This window comes from Spodoptera frugiperda, chromosome 13 (genome assembly GCF_023101765.2).
Source record: "Spodoptera frugiperda isolate SF20-4 chromosome 13, AGI-APGP_CSIRO_Sfru_2.0, whole genome shotgun sequence".
NCBI classification, from domain to species: Eukaryota; Metazoa; Arthropoda; class Insecta; order Lepidoptera; family Noctuidae; genus Spodoptera; species Spodoptera frugiperda.
Genome location: NC_064224.1, coordinates 3,054,103 through 3,068,361, shown reverse-complemented (window position 1 = coordinate 3,068,361; position 14,259 = coordinate 3,054,103). Strand labels below are relative to the sequence as shown.

The following is a 14,259-nucleotide window of genomic DNA, read 5'->3' as shown; positions in this document are numbered from 1 at the left end:
AGATAATGAAATACTTACTGCCATATTCAGAGTTATTTAATGGTTACTTAATCTAGTTTTTAGCATTGTTTTCGGGACAAAAGCGTTACTAGGGAATATTTACCTTATAGATTATAGGAGAATAGATTTTACCAGAAGTGTGTAAGATCAATAATTTCAAAGTTAAAGAAAAGTCCTACATTATTATTTTAAGTAAATAGTTTCTATAGAAAACCGATGATACGATCAAAACTCACGCTGAGAACAAAACATTTATCACTAAAACACCAAGCCTAAATTTCGTGGGAATTACGCACAATACTTCATAGTATGTACAAGTAAAGGCAAAGTTCATTGACTTTTTGGACATTTTAAAAACCACTTTCAATACAAAGTGAAGTAAATATGGATGGCACGATGAAGAACACGCGATTTTTGATTGGCATGATAAAAACTATGTTGGTGCACGACATGGCAAAAAATGATGGACTATGTTCCGTGAATTAAATCGATTCGCTGATGTCAATGTGCAGTCATGTAATGAGTTAGATAATAAAGTAATTGCTGTTCATTATAGTTTTGAAGCACTAATTCTATTCATGTTGATGGATATGTCTGTTTATTATTGTTCAATAGAGTATTAGTGTGCAGAGTGGAAGACGCTTAGAAAAAGTTTAGACTACAGCAAAATATAGTTTAACTGGAATAAACGATATAGGGTTGCTTTTTTCGTAAGCTGTAACTATAACTTTAAAATAGATAAGCTTAATGTCTCAATTTTCAAGGAAGACAAAGAATAATGAAGTTGTCAAATTCCGATTCCAAATTGGAGACCAGGCCGCTTACTCTTGAAAACAATCTTAATACCAATGCAAATCAATCCTATAAAATCTCAAAAAATATTCAATCGTGACTATATACAACCCAAATCGTACCTGTGAAAATAGCACGCAGAGTGCGGAGTATAAAACTAAACTCAATACCATTTAATTTATTCAATATCTACGTAATACGGATGCAATGGACTCTAGCGTTGCTACTTAAGAGTACAAAAATTCACAATATCAACGTCGATAGGTTGGAATTGTATTCAAGAGTAAGCCCTCAGATCTTCGTATTGCCAAAATCCAAAACCATCTAACAATACGTATGCGCTTTAGTACTGATAAAAACAAACCTTATGATGATGGGTAATCAAATGGTGGTGGTGATGGTACTTCGTCGTGTGGTAGTTCTGGTGGTACCAGGAGCATAGCTTGAAGATATGACTCAACGCTGGGAAGACGAACAGCAGGAGTTTCAGGAACATTTTCTTCGCAGTCGTCACGCCCATGATCAGAGGTAGTACGAAGACTAACTTCAATGCAATCAGTTTAATGACTAAGATGATTGCTATGGCCGCTGTGATTAGCTTCTTCTTTATGTATTTTTCTGTAACAAAGATTATAAATTATACTTAGTATGTGAATTACAAGGAACTAAAAATGCTATGTTATTTGGTATTCCCATAGAACTTTTATGTCTACCATCTAATTTATTTCAGTCTAGAGAATGAGTAATGTTCTAATTCTCACGTATTCAGTTTTCTGTTTTACGTACACCAATTTGTTAATGAATACTTTAGGGTTATTTAGCAACTTAATTAATTATTTTATAGTAGCTGTACTATACGTACAGGATGTAAACAGAACGCTCCCTAAAAACGCTATACTTTGTTTTGTTTTTATAATTTTAATCGTTCATGTTTTGCTGTTATTCATGCAACATCAGCCTTAAGCAGTTGATTAAAACTATTATTACATAAAATAAATATTTAATTCCTTATTATTGAAAATAAAACTATTTTTTTAGCTATCACCTGTTTGCGGCGTTTGGGAGCGTTCCATTTACACTCTGTATATAACGTACGATAAATAATATTAGCGCACTTACTTATCTTCTTAAAGAATAATCTTCCCTCGCCGTTACTCTCCTGTGGCTCCAGATCTATATGAACCAGGGCTCCAGTCTTCGTCAGTGCCCTGGGGGACACCCTCAACGTGGCTCCTTTGAAGAACATCTCAGGAAGGGTCAGCTTCATGTCATGTGTCACCAGAAACTTCACACTCTTGTCGTATAGAGCATCTGTTATTTCTTCGAATGGAGAATCTGGAACAAATGCATTGATTTTTAAAGATTTTTGTTTTGAATTGGATGATATGCGAACTGAGGCTAAAATTATTTCAACTTAATGAAAATTATGAGAGACTTTTTTAGTTTCTGTGATGGTAAGTTAATAGACGTATCTAAATGATAGTTATGAAATCTTTAATTTCTATTTTAGACTAGCTAGATAAAAAGTATCCTATCACCCAAGTCAGCCCATACTTTGTCTGTATACAAACTTCAACAAAATCTGTTCAGTAGTTTCAGCGTGATTAATGGATAATCATCCAAACTAGGGTGATGACAAAAAAGGGTGATGACGTTAAAAGGTAAATGTTTCTTACGAATAAAATAACGGTCAAATCAATAACCAATCTGGCTCCAAAATTACTGGATTGATTGTTGTAAAAGATTCTAAATTGGATTCAGTTTTGTTAATTAGGGCCATAAGCATCTCCGTTCAAAGACAAAGTCAAGGATTTATTTCAATTAATCCTAAATTAGGCACTTTTGAAACGTCAAATTGAATTGTCCGTCAGTCTGTCTGTCAGTGAAGCTAGGTGCGTTTACAAACCAAACAAAAGCAATCACACCATTGTAAACATATGAAGTAATTCAACAATAAAGTCATTAAACATAACTTCAACACACTCATTACTTAAAAGGTTCACACGTGGCAAGCCTACAGACTCACCTACGATTACCAGACAATTACAACAATGTAGGGGAAACTGTATCATGTCGTAATTTGCTATAACGTTTCACCATTTCCCATTTCTAGATCGAACTTTTCCTTGCTTACTATACTACAATGGAGTAAGTTATTTCTCAAGATTTATGATACAATATCAATTTCTCTTATAATTCCATTTCTCTTCCGGAGTCACGTAGTGTTTGGTATTGAGTTGATTGTGACAGTAATTGATTGAGTCTTAATAATAGATTAGAAAATATTTTTGTAAACGTGGACAATCGTTTTAGTCGTGGTGTTAAAAAAGGGCTTTATTTGCAAGTTCATTGAATCATTATTACGTAAAACTGCTACTGGTAGTTACTGGGAAATTTTTGGTTTATTACCTACCTCTGTTATTATTATGAACTACCCAAGTCATGATTCAACTGTGATTTCGAGAGATTTACCTCAATTCACTTCTAAAGCAAAGCTTTTAAGTGTGTGAGAGCTATGCTTTGGCGTGAATGCGCTGGCTCGACCGGAGCGATACCACATCCTCACAGAAAACCGACGTGAAATATCGCTTGCGTTTGGTTTCGTTGTGTGAGTGAGGCCCAATTCCCCCCTCCCAATCCCACATTCCCCACCACTAATATAAAACCACAGTTCGATTTATATTTGGTATTGGTATGTGACTATGATTATAGTGACATTTCTACAAGCCTATTAGTAGTTATAGCCTATGATTTATTGTACCTACCTATGTGATTTTTATGTAACTACATACCGATATTATGATTCACCAGTGGTTTGGAGAGATTTACCTCCATTCACCTCTGAGGTAAAATACGGATTTAATTTAATCATAAAAATGCATTATCATTGTATTGGATAAGGTGTTTGTGTGTTGCTGATGAATGCATGCAGTCTATAAATGACGAAAGGCAGATGTGTTATGATAGATGTATGACTAACGCAACGGTGCCGTTCCGTGGGCAGATTTGTTTGTTTCTAGGCAAAATGCAAGCATTCGACTTGCAATCCTCAAATGACAAAAGCGTGCGCATGACATGTAGTTATGGTAAGCGTCCACAGGTCCACATCGTACGCATCGCACGAATTGGACGGATCGTATCAAACGGATTGACTGCATCCGTACGATGCGGATCAGGGAACGCAGTTGTATGAGTTTCTATACAAGACAAACTAAAATCCGTTGCGTGCGATGCATACGATGCGGGCCTGTGGACGCTTATCTTTAGTATACCTTGCCAAATAGTCCTAACAAAAGAAATAAACTTATTTCAATGAAAAACACTACGGTACTAAAACTATACTTTCCTATAAAACAAAACTCACACGCCCTACTCACACCGTCTCCCATTACAAAATACTATCACTCGTTGCGTGTGCGATGGCTGCGCTTACGCATAGATAATAAATACAACGCGTTACATTATAATCGGGTATAATAGCTAAACATTTATTATTGTCTGCCGTGTCGTTTTTTATAAGGTAGCAGGTACCTTTAAAAACAAATATTACTACTAAGACTAGTCGTTCTTTTTTCTATAAAAAAAAAATGGGGGGAGGGGAAGGGTTTTCCACCACTTTTTGGAATCGTACATCCAGCATTAAACATGATATCGTTTTGTCGTTCTAAAAAGTTATAAGCCGTCAAAGTCTTACGTTTTTTCTTTTGGTTATTTTAGCGCAACTTTTCCTTCACCGTTTGTCAGTGGCGTCTAAATAAACTTAGAAAGAACACATATGTCTCGGAAAAAGTGACATTGGTACTTGCCGTTGGTAGGTTTCGAACCCGCAGGTTCATGCATGAGAAACGGTCATCTAACCCGACCATCATGCTGGTGACTTATTAAGTTTTATGTCAAAGAAAGATTCTGCTCACTTCGATTCGACAGAACGATGAATGAACGACAAGAATATAATTGCACACTTGACTCCGAAACCCTCAAGTATCTCACAGGTACCTACAATTTCTACAATTGCACATGTTTTTCTAAAACCGCAGCATTCAACACAAGTGTACAAGAAGTATTTGCCAATAACAAGACTACGGCTATGACAGGTGTATCCCTTTGTGGTGAACCGCAGAACTAGCTTCATGAGCCACTGACCTACTGGGGAAATGAGCCTTTGTAGTGCATTGATGGATTGTACTATCTATTCATCTAGAAATAATCTTAAAGGGTGTTCTCAAGATAGGGAGCTGCTAAATTGCTTAAGTCTGGTGACATTCATTCGGTAGGAAGTTAATGTAAAAAAAATATATGTAAAAGGTTTTTTTTTGTATGTTATAAGCCGGTAAACGAACAGACACATCACCTGATGGTAAGCAATGGCCGCCGCTCTTGGACATCCAGAGGCATTACGAGTGATACCACGGCCTCACAGAAAATCAACGTGATTATTTCACGTCGCTTGCGTTGTGTGAGTGAGGTTACCATAGGCCCAATTACTTCCCCTTTGCTAATCTTGCCAAACCCCTGATTACCCAACTACCTTTAAATTCCTAACACCCAAAAGGCCGGCAACGCGACGCCTTTGGTGTTTCGGGTATCCATGGACGGCGGCGATTGCTCACTATCAGATGATTATCGGCTTATACCATTAAAAAAGTAAGTGTGTGAAAGCAGAATTAATTAATTCAATAACTTTCGATACATTTGGATCTAGCAACGTAATATAAATACAACTGGTAGCATAACTTAGATAATATAATGTATTTTAATATTATAAGTTTATTTCTAAAAAGAAACAAATATTATGAATATTAAAATGTTTGGTAATGATTACTCATTTTTGTATTATTTAATATTGATTTAGTGTTTTCTTTTTACATGTTTCTGTATTTATAATGAGACGTTTACATAATTATTATAATTATAACGTAACATCGTGGGATTTATTTACTATCTCATGATATTGAGAGTTCGTTGCCTTGAACACATTTTCATCAATCGTTTATTTTTTCTTTTGTGAAATAGGGACCACATAAAAACGTGTTTACTATAATGTTCATTGACCAGCGGCTTCGCGGATAAAAATTATTCGATCTCCTTAGTTAGCTCATACCCTGTCTGTATACTAAATTTCATCAAAATCCATTCAGTAGTTTCAGCGTGATTGATGGACAAACATCCAACCAAACAAACTTTGACATTTATATTATTACTGTGATATAATACAGATTTTCATTTTTTACGGCACGACAATGTCAAATAATATGGCATTTTCTTAACATTTGACTCATACTAGTACATTTGAGTATTATAACTTCGCACATCAATAAAAAGACAAGTACCTATGAACTTAAACCTGAATAATTACTGCAAAAGTAATTAGCATTAGGAACAAAAGACAAACTTACTAACCTCTGGGCAGGGCTCTCTAAAAATAAAGATTTTCAACTTTCAACCTATACTTCTCACATTTAAGGTAATAAATTACTTGTGACACGTCGAGAGAAAGTATTGGGAATTTCCATTAGAATATAAGTACTGACATAATATGCTTTCTGCTTTTTTGTTAGTGAAATGATGGATTTTTACGGCGCTGTTGTCGCTTTTGGGAGAAATAGCTTTTTGTATAGAATAAGTTTAAGTTTAGGAACCAGAAATGTTGAGAAAATGTACCTAGTAAGTGTTATATTCATGCGTATGTATAGGTAATTATAAACATGATTGTATTAAAAATCCAAAATATCGTTTTTTTAGGGGGAAAATCGTCCAATGATTTCTCCCGCCTTGGGCGAGCGCAGAGGGAGTGTCAGAGACTTACTGGCTAAAACCCACCCCATTCCTACTCCTGCATTGCAAACCGGAGCCACGGTATACCCGCTAAGCTGTTCGTAGCTCCGGATCAGAACCTTACTGGAGTTAGGCATGTCTTTTAAACTATTGATAATTTTGAAGCTCCTAATCACTTAAATCCTTTGGTCAAAATTGGCCAAAATGTGTCTTTCGCTGTTTCTTTCTTAATAAGAGTATGTCATAAAGATCTCAACCACAACAATACCAAATAAAATATTAGTCAACAACAATTATGATCTGCAAGTATCGTCTACATCACATTGCTTTCTTTATAGATGTACCTTTAATATGTATAGTACAAAAGCTAGCTACAATCCATTCATGCATTACATAGCACAGCTGTAACAATAGTATCTATAGTCATCAATGTTCCCGCATTCCTAGCTCATAGAAATTGTAGCACCTAAAACGACCATTAGAACATGCCTAACTTTTTCTACAAGCACGCCTCACGCCAACGTAACAACGTTAAAACAACAGTTGCGCAATCAAATGTAACCCTTATTTCACACGCAATAAGAATTACAACAACCGTAAATACTTCGGTGACGGACACGAAGAAACGTTTCACGGAAATGTGTGCGATATTCAACCTTATGCTTTGAGTGATAAGGTGGATAGTGTCCAGTGTATTTGTTAGTTTATTTTGCTTTCACTGTGGAATGCAAAATGCTTTCGAAATCACGTTTGCGATGAATTAATTTACAGTCTTTACAGATGATGGTTGTTGGTAAAAAAATGAAAGTGGTAGGAAAGAAAAAAGTGATAATTTAATAAGAGTATTGGTGGTAGCTTGAAGGTTACTCGTATGTTATGATATAATGCTAACTACTGTGATGATACAGCACATTTTTATTACATTGGAGGTTATTGTTTTAGTGCAGGGGTTCCCAACCTTTATCTGGTTCAAGGACCACTATTACTATATTAATTTTCTCGAAAACAGTGACTTTAGGATTATTGAAATTCAGTTACTCCTCTCAGTTATCACGTTTCATGTAAGTTAATTTGAGCTTTAACCGTGGTGTTTATCAGACAGAGGTATAGTAATGTGTATTTGTTTTCCATTTTGCGGACCATTTTTTGTCTTTTTCAGACCACCAATTATGAACCACTGTTATCGTGCAATGAAAAACAATATTGTATACAATTTTGATTATAAAGGTTGCACTTGTAGTGCAAATTGCTAAAAGATGTTTTGTTCTTTCAAATGCTGTTTGGTGACAGTTTGTATTTAATTCATAGTTTTATGTAAAAATGGTATGGTTTTATAAGATCGTGATCTTAATAGGCCTTCCGGCCGAACCGGCCGATACGTGCCGAAACGTGGCTCTCCCACACTTCTTTCAAGCTTTTTCCACGTCCACATAATTATCTCCAAATATGAGAATGAAAGAAGAAAAAAACATTCAATATCTCCTTGCACATTTTTACCGAAAACCAGTTCGTTTTCACTTTATATCGAGACGAAAGTCACTTGTATCGCTGTTGACCTTGAGACGGTTGACTCTGTCTACTACCATTAGTATCATGAGTGTTGATGGTAAAGCCACAGGTGTGTAGCATGGGTTTGTAATGGCACTTGTTTATAAGTCAGTGCAGTGTACCCATCGAGTTTGACTATTATTGTTGTTAACAATATGTAGTAACTAGTTTTCGTGCATAAATAAGCAGAATAGAATAATAGCTGAATACAATAACTGAATAACCGATCTTAGTCCAAAATTGATAAATAAGCTTGTACCTTGGTGCCTAAGAGGATTACCACTGAAGATTCGGGAACTTTTGCCATCAAGTGGTTATGTGAAATGTAAGCTATGTTACGAAGGTATAATAGCTAAGCTATGAAACTATGTGACCGTTTCTACTGATACTAAGCTATGTAGATGTGCGAGGAAATGCGTAACTTGAGTATAGTAGGGAAGTCACCCATAGCACGCATTTTTTCATATAAAAAATATTGCTTAGCTAAGTCCGTTTCCACTAGTGCTAAGCTATATGTACCAATTAATATGATTGGTGGAAACCAAGCGCACACACAGCAATGTAGCATAGCACATCTCTGGTGGAAAAACACCCTTAAACTTACAATAGGATGAAAACTTAGTCCAGAGATTTTCGCTCAAGCTAGAGTTGTTAATTTTCGCCGTATATCAATAAAATAACTATCCAGCAGGTCGCTTCCAACCAACTATTATTTTTATTTTTTTTAATCTTTAATGTACACAATACAATTAAATAATGGTATATAAGGCGAACTTTTCTATTATATTAGTATAACTAACTATTCTAGAAGTCATTGAGGGAGGTATATGTTCAGCAATGATCGTCTTGTGGTTGATACATAAACACCTATGAAGACGATGATGACCAATATTAATTTACACTTGTATTGTTTTTCATAAAAGTTACTTTGTCTTATGTGTAGTTTACGATGTTTCTCGTTAAAAGAATTATAATAGAAATTACTTTCTGTTTAATACCCCCACAGTAAATAATAATTGATTGATTTGTGCCACAAACATCACTATCATAATTATTATATCATTTCTATTTTATGGCTAATCACCATATTAAGAGACATTTACGGCCAATTTCAATAACCCATCTTTCTGTAGATTTGCCTACCAGAGTATTTTGTCACAAGCTCCATACAAAATGTGTCAAAATACCATCTCAAATCTACAGATATTATTGAAATTGCCCGTTAATAGTTACTTAATTAACCCAGTACTTAGCAATTGTTTTCGGAACAAACCGTTACTAAAGTTTAATTATATACCTACATATAATGGGGCTGTCGCTTTTCTATTAGCAAAAAAGCCCTAATAATAATAAATAAGTATTAAGCAGCAATGTAGTGAATGTTATTCATTGTACTTACAAGAGTCGACAAGATTAAGATTCTATATAATGTCATTGACACTGGTGTTACTTCAATGGAAACGTTAGACTTAGAGTGGTATCAGAAACTTCACCGTGCCGGCGTGACTAGACAATTTATTATCTATACAAATCATAATAGAATTCATTTTTTATTATCTTTGTGTAAGATTACAAATGGTATTTTCTGAAGATTAATGCTTTTCTCAAAAACATCGATTTTATGAATTTAAACTGACTGGGCAACTGGCTGCTGCAAAATGTTTCGCGGATTAGTGTGACCCGAATATTGCTGTTTCGGATCTGGGAGTACGTGAATAACGCACTTACAACATAAGATAAAAAGCTAGTGCAGGTGAAAAAAATCTTAGGCTCCTTTCCACCAAAAGATTAACATTTATCGCTCAGGATTAAAAACCTAGGACTTAGACCGGTTTCCTTTTAACCAAAAGATTATACTAATTTATTGTTCAGGATTAAAAAAATTAAGACTTAGTCCAGTTTATCAACAAAAACAGCTGTGTGCCAACAAATATACCCTTTTTTTTTTGAGAGTGGAAAGTCATCCAATGGCTTCTCCCGCCTTGGGCAAAGCGAGAGGGAGTGTCAGACTCTTACTGACTAAAAACCACCCCGTTCCTACTCCTGCCCGTCGAGCCGGAGCCCCGGTAAACCCGCTAGGTAGTCCGCAGCTCTGGATTAGGCATCAGCCCTACTGGGCCCCATCTGTGGTGGTCTGATGGCTCTTTGAGGCGCGCGCAGAACGCGATGCGCCCCACGCACGGGTCTGGTTCTGGTCGGGCGGCGAGTTACCCTTGCTCACCGTCCGCAGACCCGCACTTACGGTGACCGGAGATCGTCCCGCGATCCCCGACGCCCGGAGTGTCTCTCGCGAAGGCTGGGGCGTGAATGTTAGGTTCATTCTCTCACGAGCCCCGCCTCCTCCTTAGCTAGCATCATGCTTCGCAGAAGGAGGAGACGGCATCCCAGTCCCCATCGCTCCGCACCATGGCCTGAACCAATGCCGGACGCGAGAGGTCGCCGTCGCCGACCACATCCCTGAGGACACGGCGGTGCTCAGCCCATGCAGGGCACACCGCCACCGTATGCTCCACCGTGTCCTCCGGGCGGTCCGCACAGTAATGACACCCGGGCGTTTCCTCCCGCCCAATTAGAAACAAGAACCTACCGAAGTTTCCATGTCCGGTAAGCACCTGTGTCAGGCGGTAGGTGAGGACGCCGTGGCGCCTCTCAAGCCACTCCTCAAAGAGGGGACTTACCGCTGCAATGACAGCAAGCCCAAACAAATATACCCTAGTCCTAGTTCCATAGTATCGGCTAGCTAAGGAAATAAGACCTAGTAACGTTAAAGTCGTGTTTTTTTTCAAATGTACATACATTTACATATCAAATCCTAAGTTCAAGGTTATCAACAATGCAGAGCACACACACACTTAACTAATAACAACATAAAAATGTCACACAACCGGAACGAAAGTACAAGAACCAGTTTAAGACATAAAACATTTACTTCCTGACTAGAGCTCTAGATACACTGGTTTTTCCGCCTGCACATCAAGCTATACCTGCATAACCAGTTTATTAAGACCTCGTTTTGTATAATCTTTCTACACATTCATGGGTCAGTTTATACTGGTATGTGTATTAAACTCTACGTGAATTGCTTATTGTGTGGATAAACAAATGTGTTTTCACCGTGTCGGTGTTTCCTCAACTCTCAATGATACGTCAAAGTGTCGACAATATGTTTGTCTTTGAGAGAAATCTTTTGTATGTCACTAGTGTGCTTCTTAGCTTATTTATTTTTATTTAGTTTTTCTCTATTTGCCTTTAACTTTGATATATTATTATAATCCTTGATTTCTGTACGTGTATCTAGAACTGTTGTCTCATAATAAAGTTATTTTCTCAATCCAATAGAGAAGAAAATCATGATCTGATAATATTTTCTCATATCCACTCCATGGTACTTGGTAATTTTTTAATATCAAGTTCGTATTCCATGAAGTAACTAACGAACTACAGTCATAACAAAACATTGGAATAATCACTTAATAATCACTTAACACTTAAGATAGAAACGCAAAGCTGTCCTAATTTAAGAAACCCTATTAAAAAAATGAACATATAAACTCACCTGGTTCCTCATCATCCACTTCATTCTCCTCCTCCATGTACCGCGCCTTCTCTTCAGCACTGTCAGTGCCAGTGAGGTAGATAGTATTAGCCTCCTTGCTATACTTGTTGATGTCCACATTATTCTTCTTGAAGCACACACCACTAGCCACTTCCACATCACCATTCATCCCTAACCTATCATCAAGGTAAGTGTAAACATTCTTCTGTAAACAACTCACCGACGGAGTCACAGTACACTTGTTCAAAATATCATCCCACAACACATTCCCAGTCCTAAATGTCCCATTCTGATAAACGTCACTGAAATATCTACCTGACACACTCTCTATAATCTTCATTCGTTTCGCTATCTCATCGTCTTCACTGCACTGTACTTGTTTAACACTAATTAAAACTATTAGTATGAACTTTGCTATCGTATTGATACACATTTTGTTTTTATTTCTAACTTCATTATGTCCAGCCATTGTCAGATCATCACTGTTTTCTTTTTTATCACAAGTTTTTTTTCTATGTTCTGCACACGTGTTGTCCGCTGTTGTATCTAGTCGCGTCTAGTTGGAGTAATTCCATTCTCTTGACGTTTTTGTGAATTGTAATTTTGGAAAGTTATTCTGTATCTTGTTGACAGGTCAGATTATCTTGTGTGTTGATCTTGTCGTCGTTTCATCTGTAACAAATAATGTATTATCTTAGTTGGCAGTCTGTGACGGAGATGTTAATTTGAAAACAGTAGTGATGAATATTTTCGATCACATAACATGTTGAGTAACAGTTATTACGAATATATTTACATTTTAATGATCAATAAATTGTAGAATATGATTTAAATATAAATAAAACCATAAAGGCAAACGTCTGCTCTCTTGAAAGTCTCTTCGGCAACTGAGAGTAAAATGAGTGTGATTTTATTAATGAAAGGAAATAGTATACTCATATAAGTATGAGCCGATTAAGAAGAGGCTCATATTTTATGTAAATTTAATGATACAGTCATAAATCAGTGATGATCGTAATATGAAAAATGATAAATGTGAAAATTGAAAGTATTTGAATGTTTGTGGTTTTCATTAGTGAGTTTGTGTAACATACGATTTTCACTTCACGTACCAGAATAGATATGCTAAGGCTTAAATGGGAGCTAATCCTATTGCCATACATCGTTGATTATTTTAGACTTGCTAACAATTTCGACAAAATCAATATGTCGAATAATACTTTTCGAAACGTCTGAATCGAATGCTACAGCATCAATGAAGCAATTACTATTGATCAAGCGTTTAGATTCAAAACTGTGTAAATCTTCATATTCTAGACCATCCAAAATTAAAGTATACTATATATTCACGCCACATTTTGGAAAGCAGACTTACAGTACTTTTCTAGTGAAAGTGAGATGTCATTGGAAATATATGACATTTTTTTCTCTTATCCTAGTAAATTGGATATGCCTTGTTAGGCCGATGATGTTATGACACTAACGAAGTTATGATACATACGTGGTTTCTTTAAAATTATATGTCTTTCATTCATTGGAGCGACCAGTATAATATTTTTGCAAAATAAATCTTATGGATAAAAGAAAAAGCTTCAAAATACTGATTAAAGACCTTTCTTGCCTTAATACATCTTTCATAAGACATTATATAACGATTTCCCTATTTTAGAATACATACATATATTAATATATAATTTCTCTAAATATAGGAAATATTATTACCGTCCCATTAAGATAAGAATTCAATTCAACAATCGAGCTTTCTAACGAATAAAATATTTATATTGCATGTCATAAAGGATGAACAAGAATGGTGTCAGAGGAGAGAAGACAATGAAAATAAGTCGAGTGAGAGAAAAGCTCCGCATAAAATTTTAGAAGGACCTGAACAGGATGATGGTGTATTAAAAAATACTCCAATTTAAAGGGCCCATATTCATGAAAAGGCTAATGAATGTGATTGAACTGAGAAAAGGAATGAAAGGTCAGAGTATAGGAGTATGTAATGAAAGTCAAAAAAGTATTCCAGCTGATGACTAGGACATTAAAACTAGGTCCGGTACAAATTAACCCTTAAATGGAAACGAGTAATACTAGTTCTGGCAAGACGTTGACACTGCTTCGTATGAATGAGACGTCTGTCCCTTAAGGCAATGTCTGGGAGCCATGAACACGTGGACACGCTTTGTATTATTAAATTAATAATATAAACATTACTGCTCTTAGGAAGGCGTGCTTCATCCTCGGCCACATCATCGCTTACCACCTGGCGAGATGGTGACCAAGTGCCATCCTATTAAGTATAAAAAAACACCAGGTCGGTATATCGCTATTTACTCAGTCTTTGCTTATTTTTTGATCTTCTATTACATTCAAATATGCCTAATCATTCTGGTCATACAATCACGTTCGCTCAGATCTGGACTTTTACGCTAACCTCTCATATGAGACTTTTTTTTAAATGGTGAAAAGCTATCTGTCTAATGAATTTTACCGCCTTGGGCGAGTTAAGAGGGAATGTCAGACTTACTAACTAAAATCCACTCCATTCCTACTCCTGCTTTTCGAACCGGAGCCCTGGTAAGCCC

The 14,259-nt window shown here is 36.2% G+C and overlaps 1 protein-coding gene across 2 annotated transcripts in view; it reads right to left on the bottom strand.

Moving 5' to 3' along the window:
- The window catches only part of LOC118270399 (uncharacterized), a 44,060-nt gene that overhangs the window by 9,275 nt on the left and 20,526 nt on the right, over nt 1-14,259 (bottom strand). Inside the window, exons 1-4 of one of the 2 annotated variants that reach the window (XM_050697854.1) lie at nt 12,468-12,564; nt 11,672-12,343; nt 1,912-2,127; nt 1,157-1,410 (exon numbers count right to left, since the gene is read on the bottom strand). In XM_050697854.1, coding sequence (XP_050553811.1) covers nt 1,157-1,410; nt 1,912-2,127; nt 11,672-12,140 — 939 coding nt within the window. In that variant the 5' untranslated portion in view covers nt 12,141-12,343; nt 12,468-12,564. Of the gene's footprint in view, nt 1-1,156; nt 1,411-1,911; nt 2,128-11,671; nt 12,344-12,467; nt 12,565-14,259 lie in introns of those variants that run through there. The other variant, XM_050697853.1, reaches the window with a different exon arrangement.